This window comes from Pelodiscus sinensis, chromosome 1, assembly GCF_052426305.1.
Source record: "Pelodiscus sinensis isolate ZL-2025 chromosome 1, ASM5242630v1, whole genome shotgun sequence".
NCBI classification, from domain to species: domain Eukaryota; kingdom Metazoa; phylum Chordata; order Testudines; family Trionychidae; genus Pelodiscus; species Pelodiscus sinensis.
In genome coordinates this window covers 113271324-113292896 of record NC_143052.1, presented here as the reverse complement: position 1 = coordinate 113292896, position 21573 = coordinate 113271324, and the positions used below count along the sequence as shown (strand labels likewise).

At 44.6% G+C, this 21573-nt stretch overlaps 1 protein-coding gene across 1 annotated transcript; it reads left to right on the top strand.

Moving 5' to 3' along the window:
- Window positions 1-246: 246 nt before the first annotated feature.
- LOC102448447 (aldo-keto reductase family 1 member B1-like) lies at window positions 247-18963 on the top strand. The gene is made up of 10 exons (XM_089769480.1): window positions 247-609; window positions 3426-3593; window positions 5639-5755; window positions 7436-7513; window positions 8565-8687; window positions 13716-13822; window positions 14053-14134; window positions 15693-15776; window positions 17608-17690; window positions 18459-18963. The coding sequence occupies exons 1-10, from the start codon at window positions 526-528 to the stop codon at window positions 18499-18501; spliced, it is 969 nt and encodes a 322-aa protein (XP_089625606.1). The 5' UTR covers window positions 247-525; the 3' UTR covers window positions 18502-18963.
- The last annotated feature ends 2610 nt before the right edge of the window (window positions 18964-21573 follow it).

Below are 21573 nucleotides of genomic sequence, written 5' to 3'. Positions count from 1 at the left end.
ATAGCCCACTGAGGCAGGCAAGGTTCATCCTTATTTTACAGATGGAGAAACTGAGGCCTAGAGCAACTCAGACACAAATTTTTGGGCGTGGTGCCTTGATTTCATATTTGGTGTCTGAGACACCAGAGGCCTGGTTTTCAGAGCTGTTGAGGGCCCACAACTCCACCATTGGGAGCTGCTGCATGCTCAGTGCTTTAGCCTAAGGCCTTAGGGAACCACGCCCCGGGATCTGCACGGACGCGCCTGCTGGGACAGCGAGAGCAGCGAACAGCTGGCCCGCGCTGCAGGCCAGTTCCGCGCAGCAACCAGTGGTTTGAAGGAGACACGTCCCCGGGCGATGCGCTTTCCCGCGCAGGGGAGACACCGGCGCGCGTCTGCTCTGCCCACAGCACAGACAGCGCGCGCCCCTCACCGCCGTGACTGCTCCTCCGCTGGCTCCCAATAGCGGAGCAAGCCCAGCGGCGGAGGCGTGGCCAGGCCTCTTAAGGAAGCTCAGCTGGGGGCGAGCTCTCTGCAGAGGCTCGTATGCTGAGGGCCGGGATTATGGCGACCTTCGTGCAACTGAGCACTAAGGCCAAGATGCCCATACTGGGGCTAGGCACCTGGCAGGTAATTGCACAGGGTGGGACGGGCTCCAGGCGCTGACACGGCTCGCCCGGTGTATGGGAGCTGCTCGGGAAACCCTAGGCCGTTTGGCCTTCGTTTCTCCCGTTCCCAGTGCAGCCCCAGCGTCCAGCTGTGCGTGTTTGTGCAGAAGGGCAGGAGTTTCTTTTCCAGCAAATGCTCGAGGCTGCACGCGCCGGTCGCTTAGCTCCTGGGAAGCGATTTTGGTTTATGTTGGTAGCAAGCTCCGACTGTCCCTGAAGTCCCGGTGTCCAGCTGTCATCGCGCTGAATGGCTGGCCCTTCTCCTTAGGCGCCTAGCCGCGGGCTAGCTGCTTTCCTAACCACGTCCGCAAACGGCTAATGCGAGGCATTTGTAAGTACTGAGCTTTGTGCCAGAGGTGCCTGTACTCTGCAGCTGCTTGTGAGCATAACATGTTGGTTTAAGAGTTACAAGAAACTCTGTAACAAGCACTTTGAGTGATCTATTATAATTAAATGCAGACAAAGTTAATTATAATGGTCCCTTCTGGCTTTATTTATAATATATATATATATATATATATATATATATATATATATATATTTCTTGCACTTTGCATTCTCTGATGCAAAACGTAGTCTAGCTTCTTATTTCAGCATCACCAATTTAAATCCACAGTAGCTCTGCTGACATGGATATATTCAGAGGGGTAGCCAAGTTAGTCTGTAACAGGAAAAACTTAAAAAGCAACAAATAGGTCGCACTTTAAAGACTAACAAAACATGTTGTAGATGGTATCGTGAGTTTTCATGGACGCAGCCCACTTCTTCAGGTGACCGGAGTGTTGAAAGTCCAGAACCAAGAATAAATGTGAGAAAGTGTGGGGAGAGGACATTGGATCTATTGAACAGGCTCTGAATTTACACTGGTGTAACTGTGAAAAGAATCCCCTTCTTTGTGTAAATGGAATGGTTCTTCCTTTTTAGACTCATAGACTTTAAGGTAGGAAGGGACCATTATGATCATCTAGTCTGACCCCCTGCACAGTGCAGGCCACAGAATCTCACCCACCTCTCCCAGAATAATCCTCTCACCTATATCTCAGATATTGAAGCCTTCAAATACTTTGAAGACCCCAAGATGCAGAGAATCCTCTAGCTGTGATCTGTACCCCATGCTACAGAGGAAAGCGAAAAACCTCCAGGGCCTCTGCCAATCTACCCCGGAGGAAAATTTTTAATTCCCTTGCTTTTCTTCAGTCTAGGGCTTATGCTGTCACTTGCTTGCATGGTGACAAATTGGAAAGGCAGTTACAACAATGAATCTTATCAGAAGAGTGTGTTTGTGTATAGAAATCTATTAAAATAATGTTGGCAATGTAATCACCCAGAGAATAAGAAAAGATTACAGGATCACACAGGCTACGTCTACACTGGCACCCTTTTCTGGAAATGCTTACAACGGAACAGTTTTCCGTTATAAGTATTTCCGGAAAAAGTGCATCTACATTGGCAGGATGCTTTTCCGGAAAAGCACTTTTTCCGGAAAAGCGTCTGTGGCCAATGTAGACGCGCTTGTCTGGAAAAAAGCCCCGATCGTCATTTTCGCAATCGGGGCTTTTTTGCGGAAAGACTACTGTGCTGTCTACACTGGCCCTTTTCCGGAACAGTTTTTCCGGAAAAGGACTTTTGACCAAACAGGAGCAGCATAGTTTTTCCAGAAAAACACTGACAATTTTACAGGAGATCGTCATTGCTTTTCCGGAAAAGCAAGCGGCCAGTGTAGACAGCTGACAAGTTATTCCGGAAAAGCGGTTGCTTTTCCAGAATAAGTAGCCCAGTGTAGACACAGCAACAGTGTATACATTGTTTTAGAACCATTTTTTGTAGCATGAAACAGAGCTGCTAGATATGGGAAGTAGTTGCAGTTTCTACCTATTATATTGATGGCCAGTATTCTGCTCTTCTCACTGTTGTGTGTTCATGGGATGAAAGACCATTTTCAAAAGCGCATTAATGCACAATGTTAGCATTGCTATACAAACAGAGTTTGTGAATTCCGTCATTTCTGCCCACCGTCTGTTACTTTTTAATTCCATAAATTATCAATACGGAGAGCAGAGGTTCTCAAGCTGTGCTCTGTAGTTATAACTGGCTGGTCACACAGCGACCTTGTTCCACCTGCTGAATCATGTGTTAAAATATTTACAGACTTTTTTAAATGCTCACTTTCTACTTGAGCAACTGCTGAAGTTGCCAGTAGGAAGAAAGACTGTGAGGGGGAAAGAGAGGGGTGTCCCCCAGAAAATCTCTGTACTAAAATACAGTCTGTGCAGTGAAGAACCTTGAACATATGTTTTAGAGATTATATAAAGAGCTATGGTATAGGGGTATTATGGAAAGAATAAATGTCTCCCATTCTTGCTGTGAACACCACAGAATAGATAACCTATACCATCTGGTAGCTGCATCAAATAATGTTATCATATATCGTTTATCTGGCCCTGAACACTTACTATACAAAGTTACACAATTGGAGAACATATACTGTACATCCAAATGCTGCTGGACCTCTTTGAGGTTTTCCAAGCCATCTAGGGATTGGGAATTCAGCCATTGCTGGGCTGGAGCAGCCCCTGTTTGTGTTGGGAGGGGGGCCCATTGCAGGGGGGAGGGTCTGTTCCAGCCCTCATCTGTTATCCTTAATCAGTTTAACATTTCACATTCCTAGTCCTATCTAGTTTGCATGCCATTGGATTAGCACACCCCATCCCTGGTCTGTTTACACCACTATCACGTCTGGAAATGTTGGTGTTTTACAGGTGTTCATTTTGTTTTCAGGCTCCTCCTGGGAAGGTGGCAGATGCAGTGAAGTTTGCCATCGATGTTGGATATCGCCACTTTGACTGTGCCTATTTGTACAAGAATGAGAGTGAAATAGGGGATGGGATCCAGCAGAAAATCAAGGAAGGGGCTGTGAAACGGGAAGATCTTTTCATTGTCACTAAGGTACAACTCTGGCTGCGGGAACTGGATCGTGGTGTAAATCAAGTCGTTGCATGGAGAGAGATGGCGTTCAACAGACAGCCTGTGCTCCAGGGGTAAAATGACTGAAGAAATAATCGTCTTTATCCTTGCTGTCCGTTTCATGCATCTCTTTCTACTGAGGCAGGGAGAAGGGTAATAGCAAGGGAAATGGGATTCCTGTACTTCTGTTGTGCCTGGAATAGGATTCACCATAAAGTTAATCCATTATTTGCAATGGAAGCGGAAGCCTGCTGGGAGCGTATTAACAGCTCAGAAGGGTAGTGTGGCCACCATAATTGTCAACTTTTCTTGAGTTGCAAATTTCAAGTCTTTGTTATCTGAAGGCTCTTTTCCCCCTAAAAGCATGGTAGGAAAAGAAGAAATTTGTAATATCTTGATCAAATTCAGAGGAAATGCTTCAGCTGTTTTTTTTAAAGATCTACTTACTCAATATGTAAGGGAGCCTAAATCAATGGAACTTTTAAATGAAACCCTGGAATAAGGTGTACGTTTAAATAGAGGGGTGGTGTTATGCTTCTCTAGTGGGCCAGAAGAGAAAAGTAGAACAATTAAGACAATTAATGTGAGCTAAACCAACCTGTGGCAGCCCCTCTCTGATTTTTTTTTTTTCCTCTGCCTAAAATCAGGGGAGGGGGGGTGGTACAGCAGGAAATGTATTAGCATTTTTATTGTAACTTTCTAGAGGAAAACTTAGTTTTTCAACAAAACAAATAAAAGTTTGATTTGGATTTTGTAAGGATGAGGAAAGATACGGGGTGATTTAAAAAAAAACTCTAGCATCTTACTAGTAGATGGACCTTATTACTTGGAATTCTTTTCATTTTTAGTTTTTCAATTTAAAAAAATTGAAATTGTGGTCAAAACCTAGTTTTTCATCAAAATTTTTAAATAAAAGACAAGATACAACCAGCTCTAATTTGGTTCAGGACCATGATGCCTGGTTTGTTGGGATTTACTGAGGCTTCCAAATACCCTATACCAGTTCTCTCTTCATATGTGAGCTTTGGAGTTAGGTTATGAAAATGAATAGGCCATCATGACCTTGGAAATGTGGAATTGCCAAAATACAACCGCTCTCCGAGTTACAACCACCTCCACTTATGGCCATCCGCACTTACGACCAAAGCGGTTGTAAATGCGGATCCGAGTTACGAACGGTGATCTGCGCTTAGGAACAGCGCGGTCGCCATGTAACTCTATGAGATCCGAGTTACGAACACTTTGAGTTACGGACCAAGTGTTGGTCCGTAACTTGTTTGTAACTTGGGGAGCGGCTGTACTCACAGTTTTTCCCATCTAGATGCACATGGCAGGAAGTTTCATTCAGCCAATTCCTTTCTATAAATATAAATTGCTTTGTGCTAATGCTGTATTTTGAGTTTAGACTCTGTTTTAATCTATCATTAAAATTTTAGCAAGGCACGTTTATACAGGTCTAAAAATTTCACAGCCATCACAGAACATGAAATAAGCCCTTCCCTGTGAAATCTGATGACTCCTTGCCCCCTCAAAGGGGTTTTCTACCTCTGACTGGGCAGAGGAAGGACAGGCCCTGTCCCTCCTCTGCAAACTGCTCTCCTAGTGGAAAAGAGAGAGCAAACCAAACCAGACCCACCTCTACCTCCTGCAACTGCAGGAAACTCTACAGTTGGTACCTTCAGAGTCCAGATATGAAGGCAGCACAGAGGTGAGGGTGACAATCTCATGACATCTCTTCCTTCCCCTCACCCCCCATGACCTTTTGGGTCAGGATCTCATGGTTACAACACTTTGAAGTTTCAGGTTTAAAGAGCTGAAAATATGAAACTTACCAGCTTTCAAATCCTCTGGCTGTGAAATTGGCCATAATGAGCTGTGAATATGGTGGGACCAGGCACACTGATCTGTCTTTGGCATAGCTCCCTAAGCTGAAGGGGTGATGCGCTCAGACCTGTTGCTAGTAGAAAGAACACTGCTTCAGGGGGATTGCAGAGTAACTATCATCATGCTTGGTTTTCTCCTTGCAGCTTTGGTGCACGTTTCATGAGCGATCCCTTGTGAAAGGGGCATGCCAGACAAGCCTTGCTGCATTGAAACTGGATTACTTGGACCTGTACCTTATTCACTTTCCTATGGGATTCAAGGTAGCATGGCTCTTCTAGTTCTTTTCTCCATCATCCTGCGAAAACCCTTGAGTGTTCGGATGCTAGGCCGTAGCATCCTAGCCTAGATCATGTAGTCAGAGAAGGAGGACTAGCCTCCTCCTGGAATGCACCTTTGCCATGATTTATTCATCTCTATGTTGCACTGCATAGAGAAAGTTAAGGCCTCTTCTTTGGCAGAAGAGGGGTGAAGTTGAGGAGGTGCCATCTATAAATGTTTCTTCCACTGCATTCCAAGCTCCCTACGACTTTGGTAGCAACCAGCAAGTGTTTCTGTGCAAGTGCACATCAGGGATGTTTAAATTAGATTAATCAGTCATGGAATAGTCGATGAAACTTTCATCGACTATTTGATTAGTTGATAAGGGCACTTCCATTTTGAAATGTAGCTAGAACCTGCTGGGCTGTTGCTACATTGAAAGGCGGAAGTACCCCGCAGCATTTCGCCTTTGAAATGCACAAGGACCCCAGCAGGGGCTCTTGTGCATTTCAAAGAATGAAATGTGGCATGAAGCCTGGGGTCAGCGGGGGACTCTTGTACATTTCAAAGGTGAAACACCGCTGCTGTGCCCTTGCCCCCTCCCACAGAGCTTTTAAGCAGGCTCCCCCAGCACCCTCTTCTCTCCCCTCCCCCCTTGCTGCTGCTTCCTGATAGAGGCAGCAAGGGGCAGGAAGTGACTAGTCAATTAGTCACTTACATCTCTAGTCTGCATACATGCCAAAAGCTAAGTTGTACCCCTTGTACAGATGGGTATTTAGCTGCTGATTATCTCTGTAGTAATTCTGAGATACTACAGAGATAGTATCTTTACTATACTGTACCTTTTTTCTCTCTAACCAATAGCAGAACTGAGTTCACAACTAAGGTTCCTTCTAAGGTTTTCCATCCTTAGGCGGAATACATTTTTTTATGTGCTCTGAGGAATGTGCAGATGTGTACCACCAACAAAACGCATGCTGTCCACTGTGAGCAGCTGTGGTACTCTGCTATTCAGCAGAGCAGCACCTGCAACTCTGCTGGGAAGCAGCCCAAGTGCTCAGCTTACAGGGAGCACTGCTCACAACATAGAGTGCATGGTTTTGGGGTAGTAGGACACTTGCATTTAGGCTTCAAATGCAGAGAATGGGAGATCATAAAGTACTGCTAATGAAAGACCAAATAGGAACAAAACCATTGCTCCTTGGGGGAACTCCAATCAGTCAAGTCATGGCCTTCAGTAAGTTGGGACAGTGTTGTATGGATTCTTGTTTTGGGAGTCATTGGTCTATTTTAGGGTGCCAATCAATGGGAGATGAAGCAAGTCAGTGTTAACTATAGTTTTTAGGAGTGAATACTAGGGCTGTAACGAAACTTGTTACATAAGGAATGAGGCCCTACCCTGTCCTCTCTTTGGCCTTATTAAGCTAATTACTTGAACAAAGTTTACTGTTTTCCCTCCATTAGCTCCCATTCAAGTCACCATATGCTGCATGGCCCTGATTTATCAAGGAACTTAAATGTGTGCATAATTATAAGTGCAAGAGTAGTACCACTGACTTAAAGCTTTTCATGTGCTTAAATACCTTGTTGAACTTGGGCCTATGTGTCCTGTTTGACTTTCTGGTAGAATTTGGGCATTTCAGCCCTGAAAACAAATCTCTTTAAACTTTGTCTTCTGACAGGCTGGTGAGGAGACACATCCTGTAGATGACAGTGGTATGATTGTCTCTAGTGACACTGATCTTTTGGACACCTGGGAGGTAAAAAAACCCTTACATTCTTTGTGCTTATACACCAGGGCTGTGTCTGGACTGGCAAGTTTTTCCGCAAAAGCAGCTGCTTTTGTGGAAAAACTTGCCAGCTGTCTACACTGGCCGCTTGAATTTCTGCAAGAACACTGATGATCTCATGTAAGAAATCCGTGCTTCTTGCAGAAATACTATGCTGCTTCCATTCGGGCAAAAGTCCTTTTGTACAAAAGGGCCAGTGTAGACAGCTGAGATTTGTTTTGTGCAAAAAAGCCCGGATCATGAAAATGGCGACTGGGGCTATTTTTGCGCAAAAGCGCGTCTAGATTGGCCACAGATGCTTTTGCGTAAAAGCATCCGTGCCAATCTAGACGCGCTTTTGCGCAAATGCTTTTAACGGAAAAGCTTTTCCGTTAAAAGCATTTGCAAAAAATCATGCCAGTCTAGACATAGCCCAGGAGTTGAATAGAAGGCTGCACACCAGTAATGGTGGAGCCTGCAGTATTGTGCATATTAGAGTCTGGAGAGATGCATTTGGCTGCTCACAAGATCTTTGCATTAGTAGGAATTCAGGGTACCCCAGTGTTCTTTGAGTGCTGTCTACCTTTTTATTCCATTTGAGTGGCATGATTCTGTGTCTGTTGCTGATACTCACAGCCTATGTGACTTAGTGGCTCTGAGTGCCATTTTCCCCATCACAGTAGGCTGAGCATTGTGTGTGTGTGTGGTGGTGGGGGGGGGATGTGATCACCTACCAGTGTAGGCTGAGGCTTAAGTCTATGCACTTCCTCTTTGTTCCTATAAGATGACAAAAAGACAGTGTACTAAAAGGATGAGACTTGTCTCTCATGGGGAATCATGGGTGGGACGGACTCTGGGAAACAGGCATGCTTAGTATAAACAGTTAATTCATAAATGCGAAGATTTTTGAGGCCAAAAGAGATCACTAGATCATCTAGTCTGACCACCCAAGGAGTTTATTGGTTACTTTTGTAAAAGGAAAAAGGCTAAGCTGGCAGTAGTACCAGCTCCTGTATGTGACCAGATTACTTTGTTCCCATAGGCTATGGAAGAGCTGGTGGATGCAGGTCTGGTGAAAGCCATTGGAATCTCCAACTTTAACCACAAACAGATTGAGAGAATCTTGAACAAGCCTGGGTTAAAATACAAGCCTGCCAACAACCAGGTAAGGAATTTATTCCCACTGCAAAACGTGTGTAAGGGCCAAGCTACGTGCACTTGCACTTAAAAAAAAGGAGTTTGGTATTCAGCAGAGTACTGACAACTCAGAACCGTCTGATGATGTTACAGTTCAGTGAGTGGATATTGTTGAATGACAGCCCTAACTCGCATCCCACCACTCGTGGGATCTGGACTGACCTGTTACTTGGGAGCAATATGTGCAGGATACAGAACCTTTTGCAATCCAGTAGGATGCTATAAATTGTTTCACTCATCATAGCACTCCAGGCTATCAGTAGAACCCTGTGAATCCACAGGGTACCTGCAGCCACGGATAGAAGGGAATATCCACAGTTTACTTTTGTGGATGCATGTACTAATTTTGTATTGGAGCAGGATATTGCATGAATCTTCATTTTTAGCATCATCAGGTCATCACTTTGGCACTTCAATTGCCTGGCCTGTTTTGTCTGAATCTTCTGTGGCCCAGCCCAGTTACCTTTAAGTTCTTCTGTTTCTTAAGCCTAGCACTGCCATCAGGGCTCTTCCCCTGAAGGCTCCTCATGCCAGCAGGCTTCCTCACTCACTCTCCTTACTGGAACCCTGCCTTGATCCATTCCCTCTCACCACCAGGAAGCTCCCTTCACTGAGTTCTTCTCTGTTCTGTGTAGTTGTCTTGGACGCTTTCATTCACAGCGGGGATCAGCAGCTGTCATTACGTCTCCAAATCAAGATCATTGGAGCCTTGCAAATCCACAGATCTGCAGGCATCCGAAGCTTATTTTGGTGGACACAGATTTTGTGTCTGCGCAGGACTGCAAAGATCATCAGGGAGTTAACTGCTACCTCACAGACAAGGCAGAACTCCATTCCCCTTTAATGGGCTCTCCAGCCAGGTCATGACAGAGGTCTAAAGCACTAAGCATTTTTAGAATACTAAGGGTACGTCTACACAGCAGTGTTATTTCGGAATAACTGATGTTATTTTGAAATAACATAGTTAATGTCTACGCAACAAGCAGTTATTTCAATATAATGTTGAGCTGGAGGACTTCTTACTCCAACTCCTGTTACCCTCATTGTACAAGGAGAAAGGGAAGTCAGAGGAAGAGTGCGCGCTCTCAGACTTTCTGCTGGATAGATTGTGCCAAAATAAGCGATTTCTATTTAAGCTACGCAGTTGATGTAACTCAAGTTGTGTAGCTTATTTTAGCTTAAGCTCTGCTGTGTAGACATGTCCTAAGATATATATTTGAGTTCTAAAAAATGTGCCCACAGATTTCAACCCACTAGATATTTTTTTGCCCTGATATGTGCAGGTTTTTTTCCCCCCAACGTGCCAAAAACTTTTTTTTAAATAACCAGAGGTCTCTGGCTTTAAACTATGGCGGCTGAATGTTCCTCATGCCTCTGATGCGTGATGCTGGGCAGTATCACGCCCAGGCATTTGAATCCTCAGAAACTGCCTCTAGTTTGTTTTTTTGTCCTTGTGTTATGTGGATCTGCAGTGTGATCTGGAAGTGCTCTCGTGTATATATATATATATATATTTTTTTACAGCTTTATTACATGATACATTTGGCTAAATGTTTAACTTCAGCATGATCTGAGTATTTGTACACAGCATTGTAACCATAAAACAGTGTGACCATTGAACCTGCCAGTTGTGTGTGCCAAGTTAGCACCAGCATTTGCAGCATAATATATATGCACCAATAAATCTGGGAATCCATACACAAGGGAATGGTGCCATTGATGTCAGAGGAACTATCTGCACAAGATAAGCTCTGGCAGCATCGACTCAAAGGCTCTTCCTTTTTAACCTTTGAACGTGTGGCAGGGTCTTACTCAGCCAGTTTCTCTCAACTTCAAAAGGCAGGAAAAAGGATTTGATAGCTACTACATTGTCTCTCTATGGAGCATAATAATCAGTTTGACTTTGTCCAACACCACCTTATTAGGGCTGTCAAGCAATTAAAAAAATTAATTGTGATATTAAAAACTTTAATCACGCACGCTGCCCCTTTGAACCCCAGGCTTAGTGTAGCTGCCCCTCTGAAACACAATGGAGGCATTTCCAAGGGGCAGCACTGCAGGAGCCCGGGGTGAGCTGGAATTCCCAGCTGACCCTGGCTCCGTACAGCATTGCCCTTCTCAAGTGCTGCCCCGGCACTTCAAAGGGGCAACGCATTAGGACCCTGGGATCAGCTGGAGTTCTCAGCAGACCCTGAGCTTCATGGAGCACTGGAGCAGCACTTCAAAGGGGCAGTGCAACATGGAGCTGAGGATCAGCTGGACACTCCAGCTGATCCCGGGCTCCACGTTGTGCTGCCCCTTGGAAATGCTTCCCTGGCGACTCCAAAGGGGCAGCTCATTAGGAGGATTATGCGTTAATCCCGTCCGGTGTTAATCACAGGCACTAACGCACATCACTTGACAGCTCTACTTCTTATTAACCATCAACTTCACACAAGTTGCTCTAACAAAGTTACTTTTAAAATGCAATTGTCTAATATTATTTAGCTGTCAATTCTAATTGGGACATTTGTATCTAAGCCCATATGGTGCTGGGTGTGTTGCATATACACTAAAAAGGCACAGTCGCTGCCCTGAAGAGTTTACAGCTTAAGAAATACAGTAAAACTCCATTGGTCCGGCATCCAATGCTCCAGCACTCCTGATGGTCTGGCACCATCTGGAACCCGGAAGTGCTCCAGGCCGCCGGACAATTGGAGCTGCTCTGCCCCTGGCAGAGCAGATGGGGTGCTGCTGGTTTGGTCCCGTAGCGTTGCCCCATGGCACTGTGGGACCAACCCGTCAGCACCCCAGCTGCTCTGCCCCAGACTTCCCCAAGTCAGCCGCTGCTGAAACTGACCAGCAGCTGACTCCGGGAAGCCCAAGGCAGAGTGTGCTGTGCCCAGGCTTCCCGGAGTCAGCCGCTGGTCAGTTTCAGCAGCGGTTGACTTGGGGAAGTCTGAGGCAGAGCAGCTGGGATGCTGCCGGGTTTGTCCCGCAGCGCTGAGGGGTGCATCTCCCCCCCACTCCACCCCAGACCCTTCATAGCCCCCCCCTTCCTATAATCCGGCATATTTGATAATCTGGCACCCCCTGGGTCCTAAAGGTGCCGGATTATCGGAAGTTTACTGTACTTGTAAACAGAATTTAAACACAATCAAACCAGCACTATATAACACCATTTTAACATGCCAAGGTGCACTGCTCTGGAAGTGCCTGCATGCTTTAGCAGCCACGTTATTTGAATGTGCGATCTAGGGATGTAGAAGAGTAGTCAGTCAACTATTCTGTCTCTCCTGCCCCCCCCCCCCATATCATAGGCAGCAGGGGGGGGGAGGCAGGAGCTGCTGCTAGAAGGAGCTGTCTTAAAAGCCAGTTCCCCCTGCACCATTTCCATGGTGCTGCTTGCCCCCCTTCCCCTGCGTTGCTGTGGTTATGAGGCAGCAGTGTGGGGAGGTGGCTGCTGGAGCAGTCCCTGTCCACAGCCATCTCCGGCAGCAGTCCTTGTCCACAGGGTGGGGGTCCCCGATCCCTAGGTCCAGGAGCTACCCCTGCTGCAGCTTTGCAGTTTAAATGTAGTAGGACGTGGGCTGCCTGCATGCCCAGCTCTTGCTACATTTATACTGCAGAGCTGCAGCAGGGGTAGCTCCTTTTGCATGCCTATCCTTACAATTTGTATCAAATACACAATTAATATTGACTACGCTATTACCCATCTCTTAACTGCTTTAGTGCAATCAGTATATGAAAGGAGCTACAAAACTGTATTCATGTAACTTTTAAGGTGCTAATGCCACAAATTAAGAAATGACAAAGTTCTAGTTTGTGTGATGAGAATTACTCTGCCGCGTTGCCCATGTGCAATGTAGTAAAGCATGGCATTTTATACCTGCCCGTAGCAAATTCTCTCCCACACAAGTACTAACACTTGTATGACAGGCAAGTAAGATATTATCAGGCTTTCCATAACCATCAAGATAAAAGGAGGAAGATCAATTTTGTGATTAATTCACGGGATGGGGATTTCCCTGACTGGGAATGCCCTGATTTGACACAGTCTGCTTCATGATCTTAGGTAAGTCACTTACCCCATTTCATCATTTTACAGATAGAGATAGCAGAGCTTTGTAGATCTTGTCTATTTGGACTGGAAGCTCTTCAGAGACTGTCACTGGGGTGTGTTGGACCAAGCACCATATGGCTCTGATATAGGTTCGGGTGTCTAAATCAGCGACGGGCAGCCTTAGCTAATGAGTGGCCCTCCTTGGTCCCAGTGGACCACTAGGTTGTCATAACCAGGACTGTCTCCTGGAGAAGGGTAGTTTTGCTAACTCTGCCTGTGTCCCTAGAATTTTATGGCTATGCTGATTGAATCATAGCAGTGCATTGATTGGATGCAGAAGGGGCACGTGACTATCAGTGTTGTGTATACATCAGCATGTACCTCACTTCGGGTACACCTCTACGCAGCAGCATATTTCAAAATAACTTAGTTTGCATACAAGGAGTAAGGGAAGTTGGAGGAAGAGTGCTCTATTTTGAAAAGTGCTGTGTAGACGCTCCCTATTTCAAAATAAGCTATGCAATTGACATAGCTCAATTTGCATAGCTTATTTCGAGTTAAGCCCTGCTGTGTAGACACATCCTTCATGTGCCCGTGCTTTACATGCATGTCACTTTAGTAATATCAGTGGGGGGGGGGGGGGGGGAACTGCACAGATGGAAACCAGTAGAATCTGGCAACAGTAAACAAAATGTCGTGAGGTTCTATGGAGGCCCACAATGGGCTGCATATGGCCCTTGGGCCACAGGTTGCGTACGACTGCTGTAAATGCTACTGTGATGCAAATAATAAACAGCAAAGCATGTAGAATTTTCTGACATTCTGCCAGACTTCTCTATATGATAGGAATATGAGTGGCTCTAAAGATAGTCATAGGGTCTGATTGTCTGGAGCATAGGAGTTCTAGCAGTGCAGTTTGCCACTGGGTGAACCTGTGTGTCCTTGTACTTGCAGATTGAGTGCCATCCATACCTTACCCAGGAGAAGCTGATTAAGTATTGCCAATCCAAAGGGATCTCTGTGACCGCATACAGTCCTCTTGGCTCTCCTGACAGGCCATGGTAAGAGAGCTTGGCAGTCTCCCTCTTTGGACGCATGCATGTCTTGAATTATTGAAGAAAGCTGAATGACCAATGCAGTAACAATTAAAACATATTTTTATTGCTATATTGCAAACCTTCCTGTGAAATGCATCATGTTTTCTGCCAGGGATGGTAGCATTCTATCATTAACCTACTGCCTCTTCTTATCCTTTTTTTTTTTTTTTTTTTTTTTTTTTTCCTTTTTATAGGGCCAAGCCAGGGGACCCTACTCTCCTGGAAGACCCTAAAATTAAAGAGATTGCTGCTAAACACAGCAAAACCCCTGCTCAGGTACACTGAGATCACTGCACACGTGCATGTTACATCCTCTATAATAATCTGCCTTGCACCAACATTGCAGTCTTTCACAGATACATGCCTTCATGCAGTGACTGTACAAACAGTCCTATTTTAAACATAATGCAGCCTCAGAGGAGGGGTTTGTTGGAACAAACAGCTCAGTCTGGGGAATGGGCAGGACCTGGCAGGGAATAGGGAGCATCTGTGATTAACACAGATTATGCTGACCAGCCTTACAGATGGGCTTTGGGTGTCCCGCAGAAAGTGCCATGTTGCTCATATTCTCTTAATAACAAAAGGGGCTGTAAAAAGATCAAATGAGGTTCAGCCAAACCACCCTTATGAATCCTTGATCCAAATGAACTATTTTTCATGGAAACCTTAGGCAATATCTACACTGGCATGATCTTGCGCAAGAACTCTTTTGCGGAAGAGTTCTTGTGCAAAAACTCTTCCAGAAGAGAGCGTCTACACTGGCATGTGCATTTGCGCAAGAGATGTGCTTTTGAGCAAGAGCATCCATGCCAGTGTAGACACTCTCTTGCGCAAGAAAGCTCTGATGGCCATTTTAACCATCGGGCTTTCTTGTGCAAGAAATTCATGTTGCCTGTCTACACTGGCCTCTTGCACAAGAACAGTTGCACAAGAGGGCTTATTCCTGAGTGGGAGCATCAGAGTTCTTGTGCAAGAAGCCCTGATTTCATACAGTAGAACGTCAGTTTACTTGTGCAAGAACTCGCGGCCAGTGTAGACAGGCAGCAAGTTTTTGCGCAAAAGCGGCTGCTTTCGTGCAAGATTGCGCCAATGTAGACACAGCCTGAGTGTTTTACCGTTAACCAAAGCTGGCAGATGTGTTTGTTTTCCAACATTCACTGTTGTAAACAATGGAGGAAAACATCCCGAGGCTGCTCAATTTGATGATATTTGTACTACTTACTATTTGCTATTCAAACTTTTTTTTTTTTTTGCTCGTAAGAATGTTTGAGAGAATGACTCTGCATACATATCCCCACACTGACACATAGTCAGCAGTTGTCAGGCACTAATTGTTAAGTGGATTGAAAAACAGGGTCAGTCTTCTCCAGAAATGCTTCATGAAAAAAATTATCCTTTTCTCCCTCCCTTCCCAGTTTGAAGACTTTAAAACTGGGAATCTGAACTGTTCCTTATTTAGCTCGTAAGGCCAGAAAGGGCAAATATGATTGATCCCCTTATATGACACAGTCCTGTTTTCCAAAAACTTCTTGTCTCACTGGGGAGCAGAAACAATGATACTGCAAACAATTTATAGCTGATGTGACTAGCTTTTAAATACATCAGGGGATGTAGTTTGTTTGCACACAAAGCCTGAGGAATACTTCCAAACAATGAATACATTGTCAGAAACTGGAATTGGTTCTGTAAGCCAAACAAGGGTTAAATTTCTAGAAAACTTATTTAGAACAATGAACCAAAAAAAAAAACCCACCACCTGCAAAAAAAGTCCTTGAGTAGCTCTATTAGTTACTGGTAGCTTCTGTGGTATCAGAATTCCTGTTCTTATTCTCAGGTTCTGATCCGATTTCACATCCAGAGGAATGTGGCAGTCATTCCCAAGTCTGACAAACCACATCGTATTGAAGAGAATTTTAAGGTAAAGCTTCTAAAGACGACTATTTTTACACCAGTCCATTATAGTAGCAAGATGGAGTGCCACCTTCATATGTTCTCATTTATCCTAAATTAAATTTGATAGGAGCAAGAGAAGGGATAGAGAGGTGGAACTATTTTAGCACTGCATTTTTAGTTGTGTTCATGTTTTGTGTGAAAATTTGGAGTTGAATTTTGGTTAAATTTAAAATGAGTGAAATGCATCTTATTTGTCATACTACGTTTCCAAGTTTCTTAATTTTAGGCTTTAACTTCTCCTGTGCAACTAGAGTTAAACTTCATTTAATCCCTACTTATATTGTGCTTGTCAACAGATGTCAGAATGCTTTGCCACAGTGGTAAGGCTCATTAGATAGGGAATTTCAGGTACAGGATGGTGATGTGAATGACTTGCCTCAGACCACCAAGTAGGACAGTAGCAGAGCTCAGAATCAACCCTGTGTTCAACCCATGGGGTTGCATTACCCCTCTGTAATTTCATATGAGTAGATTTAAATACCATTAGGATACATGTGCAGAAAAGAGTAGGCCTATTTAGTTTGGAAAGAAGAGGACTTTAAAAGGACTACAATGGCACCGCACTGGTTGATACAATAGAAGTCAATTGGGAGCGAGCCTCGAATACAAGAATAACGTGACAGGCGTAACTTAAACAATGCATAAATTAATGTGGAGTGCAGTGCCACAATACATATGACACCAAAACCTTAACAGCCTCAAGCACTTCTGGCTGACTAAAACCTCAGCAGTTGCTCAGGACAGGCTAAAAATGTCTTAGCACTCTAATCACTGAGGGTGCGTCTAAACAGCAATACTATTTCAGAATAACTAGCACTATCCCGAAATAACTCAGTCCACAGCTACACAGCACACAGTTATTTTGAAATAATGTGGAAATACTATCAAGCTGGAGGACTTCTTACTCTGACTCCTGTAACCCTCATTGTACAAGGAGTAAGAGAAGTCGGAGGAAGAGTGCTCTATTTCAAAATAAGTGCTGTGTAGATGCTCCCAATTTTGAAATAAGCTACGCAATTGATGTAGCTCAATTTGCATAGCTTATTTTGAGTTAAGCCCTGCTGTGTAGATATACCCTGGAGCATCAGGGTGTAACCCTATCAATACCTGATGGGAGTTGGAAAGAAATCAGCTGAGTAGAAAATTAGGGAATAACGTTCCCCATCAGCTTCCGTGTTCGTTCTTCTGATGCGTGTAGCAAGGATTGCTGGCCTGAAACAGGTATGGTCACCTCGATGCTATACATTTATACAAAGGAAGAAGAAATTCCAGCAAATCTTAGAAGATGATGGGTCTGATCAAACAGACTTTCAGCCTCTTTCTCTCAGGAGAGAAGTTTACTCACCTGCAGACTGCCACTGAAGTCAGTGGGACAACAGGTGAACAGGTACCACACAAGTCCTCCTTCTTGGACTAGAACTGTTCACTCTGCAGTCCACTGACTTCTGTGGAAATACACATGGGAGTAAAGAGGTAATCTGGCCTTAGAATCTAAGGTGTCTCTTTCCATTGCCTGTTGCAGAAGTCAGGGGACTTCCTTTTAGTTGTGGTCTGGGTAGAACTGAAAGCCAGATGCCACATGAGCAGTTACAGAAGACCTGATGTACATCAGACAATCCTGTATCCTAGTACTATGTATCCCATTATTCTTGACGTGAGAGTAGCTGGTGTAATAATGCTTCAGAGGAATTCTTGGTCACCCAATCTGGTACCAGTCACCCCTGCTCAATCAAAATCCTATGTGCCTTAATTTCCAGCTGCTTACAGACCTAACTGAAAGTACTTTTTTCTTTCAGGTGTTTGACTTTGAATTGACTAATGAGGAGATGGAAGCCATCCTCAGCTTTAACAGGAATTGGAGGGTGGTTGAAATGCTCAAGTAGGTGGCTTTTCATCTCAATCCTACAGAATGCCAGTCGCTTACTATTGCTTTTAAAAGGCAAGGGCATGGTCCAGCTCCCCTGAAGGCAAGCAAGGCAGGCAAGACCCCAGATTTTAAATCACAGGCTTTGAGTAATAAAGATGAACTTTAGACTCTCCACACTCCAAAACTGTGTGACACTAACTTAGGTCAGCACACAGCCACTGTAGTTGTTAAATTGCTTGCAGGGGTGCTACACATCCTCACTATTAGTGCAGGTATGATCAGTGTGGGACACAGCTCTTGAAAGCCAGTAACAGTCAACAAAAGCAGTGCCTGCACTGATCTTGCATTGAGCTACTTAATGCAACTGAGCATGTACACCAGGAGAGGGGGGATTACTAAATTGGCAGGCGGAAGCACTGAAATCTGGCTGTACTTCCACAAGCAGATTAATACAAACCAGCAGTATGCCTTGATCTAACCTGGTAGTGCAGACCAGACCTTACAGTGACTAACAAGAGGAAAATAATCCCTACACTGTCATTTCTTTAGCAGGAACTACCTGCCTCTGTTTGTATGTTCTGGATACCAGTAAGCACTGGTCTCTGACTAAGCTGGAAGTGACGTGGAAGGAGTGATGGGCTAGGAATGCTTTTAATGCCTCTGCTATAGAGTTGCTTGACTCATCTCTGCCTGTGCACTATTCATACCCTGCCTGCCTTCCTGAGAGAAGGATGTATGTGTAGTTACTCTGAATACTCAGTAACACCCATTCTTTTTTAGAGCTGTGAATCACAAGGAATATCCATACAAAGAAGATTATTGAAGCTGGTGTTTCCTGGGCGCATCTGGCTACTACAGAAGTGGAGCCTCTTCTGCTCTGATTTGTTCTTCTGTACTGAGTGGCCTTCAACTATTGCCTGCCCTTCTTTTACCACCAAACCCATGGTCTGAAAGAAGGAATGTAGCAAAAAGTTGAAGAACAAACCAAACCATTTTGATAGGTTATCTTTTTATCAAAGAGTTGGAGGTACTGCTTTGTGCAACACTACCCAAAAAAGTTCTTTCATTCCTCTTTTCTTTTATATTAAACGCCACTTCCTGTTTAATCACTTTAGAAAGAGTTCAAGGTAGGTTAATACAATACGTCAGTGCAATAAGGGATGCTGTATTAACTACATAACTCTTTCTATACAGTTACTTATGTCACTTGTCTGTTTGTCCCAGCTGGATAGATAATAATTATGCTGTGCTTAATGTAAGACATTAAACTACTGAATTACTTGAATGAGTGTAGAGATCACTTTACTAAATGGTGCACCAATGGGCTAGGGCAAATGGTTCTGTGATTAAATGACAAAGCCCATCCCTGTATGTAACAGAGTGCAGGGTGAGGAGAATCTCTTTGTTGGCTGTGACTGGAATTGTAGGCGCTTGGGGCTCAGTAGGAGAATGGATGGGAGAAAGTGTCTCTCAATGCTGGACGTCTTGGACATAAAGCCAGATTATCATGAGTACTTCTGGGGTGATCAGTGAACATTTAGACAAGCCGTGGATCTCTCAAATGTTAGGTGAACATGGATAAAGCATGTTTTAAAGGATTGGAGTTGCATATAACCCCCAAATTAATTTTTTTTTTCAAAATACTTAATGCATCACAGGTGAGCTAAAAGCCTGTGGTGTCCCTAAAGTAGAAAACAATTTGAGGACTCAGAATACCTAATGACACCAAGCAGTGCAGCTAGATGGTGCCTGTTTTCAGACACTTCTGCAAATTATTAGAGTTTTAGAAAGAAAAAATCTATTGAGACATTTTGAGTACTGTTGAAGCAATAGTCATTTTAAGTTTACTTAGCCTATTGTCTTTAGCTAGCTAGCACCATCTCATGGAGTAACAGCTGTAAATGAATCTTAGCAAGAGACATCACCTCTAAGAATTTTTATAAAAGTTAAGTGAAAATGTTAGAGGTTGCCTGTACAACCTTAATTCTTCCCCGTGTGCCTTGATTGAGGCAATGGTTCATATTAACGTGTATATACCCAAAATAAGGTTATATAGACAATTAGAGCTAACTTACCTATCTTAGTTAAACCTAGAAGATTTTTCCTGGCATTGCTCAGGTCCTAAACAAAAACTCAGTTAATCTTCATTTAAATCATTGCTCTTGAGTGAGGCTGGCACTGAGGGGTTTAATATGCAGCTGCCCTGGAGAGAGGACTACCCCAGTCCTCTCACTGCAGCAGCTTGGGGCTAGGTGAGAAACACCTGTCCATAGCTGCTGCAACAAGCACAGCCAGGAGAAGGGTGCATGTCTCCCAGCTGGGGGAAAGACAGACATAGAAACTCAGAAATATATAGGAGATAGCTGTCCCTTTCTCCACCCTGCCCCCTGCTAGCCCAGTGAGGTTATAGCTGTCCTGATCCCCATCTCTGGCCCCCCGCTGTCCTCCTGTGGTCATTCTACAGTATAATTGTCCCTTCTACCAAATCCCTCCCTTTCCATTTTATGAGAAACAATTGAATTCCAGGCACATCCCATTATCCTGGCAAAACCAAACCCTGACCTTGTCTGAAGATAAGAGGAAGCTCCATACCAAACTTTGTGGTCATAGTTCTTACCATTTAGGAGAAGTTCTTGAACAAATGGACTTACACATGCATTTCTAAAATATATAATGAGAGATTACCTAGATTATTTTTTTTGGTAGTTGCACAGAGGAAAAGAATCCTTTTTCCCCCAATCAGGTTTTGAACTCTGCACTAAGGATGATAAGGACTAGTCGACTATATGACAAGCAAATGCTTATCAGATAATTGAGTTGACTAGTCGATCCCTACCCCCATGCCTCTATCAGATAGAGGCAGCAAAGGGGGGAGAGGGAGTACTTCAAAGGGGCAGTGCTGCCCCTGTTAGCTGCGTACGGCGCTGCCACTTTGAAATGCTGAAGGGGTAGTCAAAGGGGCAGCACCACACTGCTGAGCTCAGGCTCAGTGCAGCGCTGCCCCTTTGCAATGCTGCAGCAGCATTTCAAAGCAGCAGCACTGTGTGGAGCCTGGGATCACCTAGGGAATCCCCAGCTGGGGAAATGCCATGCAGAATCCAGGTCAGCTGGGGAGTCCCCAGCTGATCCTGGATTCTGCAGAAATACTGCAAGGACCCTGGAATCAGCTGGTGAGTTCCCAGCTGATCTCGGGCTCCACATGGCATTTCAAAGTGGCAGCGCAGTATGGAGCCCAGGGTCGGGGGGGGGGGACTCTGAGTCCCCTGCTGACCCCAGGCTCCATGAGGGTACTCGGTTGGGGACTCTTGTGCATTTCAAACCTGGCATGTCCTTGTGCAAACCAGAGTCAGCAGAACCTCCCAGTGGCCCTGAGCTGCACTCAGGGTTCCATATTCCTCCTTTGAAATGTACAAGAGCCCCAGCGGGGTCTCCTAGGCACTTCCGCATTCTTCCTTTGAAATGTCCATTGACTAGTGAATTAATCATTAGTTAACATCCCTACTCTGCACCTTCGGCATGAATAAGGACAAAGCATTCTCCATACTCAGGATAGCTATGAGACATGGGCAAACATACATCCCTCCCCACCCCCTGTCTAATGTAAAGCCAGGTGACGATTGATGTGTATGTCTGTGCCAGCGGGGTCAGTATTTCAGCACTGCTTCTAATATTCTCGTCTTCGAGCTATGGGGCATTTGTTACCTAGAGCCCCTAGTTTAGGAGCACAACCTATGTTTTGCAAAGCTCTCCTTTCCTAGTATAGCTATGATCAAAATCTACCCAGAGCTTACTGTGGTCCACATTGACAATCTTTGCAATACATCAGCTCTCACAGGATGTAAGCAGCACCATTATTTAAAATACTGCATCATTTTCTCCGAGAATGTGGGGAGAC

What these genes read in the sequence shown, in the direction of transcription:
- LOC102448447 (XM_089769480.1), top strand. Translation starts at nt 526, where the DNA reads ATGCTGAGGGCCGGGATTATGGCGACCTTCGTGCAACTGAGCACTAAG. An exon ending in ACTTTCCTATGGGATTCAAG is followed by an intron (nt 5,756 to 7,435) that starts GTAGCATGGCTC and finishes GTCTTCTGACAG; the next exon opens with GCTGGTGAGGAGACACATCC. An exon ending in GTATTGAAGAGAATTTTAAG is followed by an intron (nt 15,777 to 17,607) that starts GTAAAGCTTCTA and finishes TTTTTCTTTCAG; the next exon opens with GTGTTTGACTTTGAATTGAC.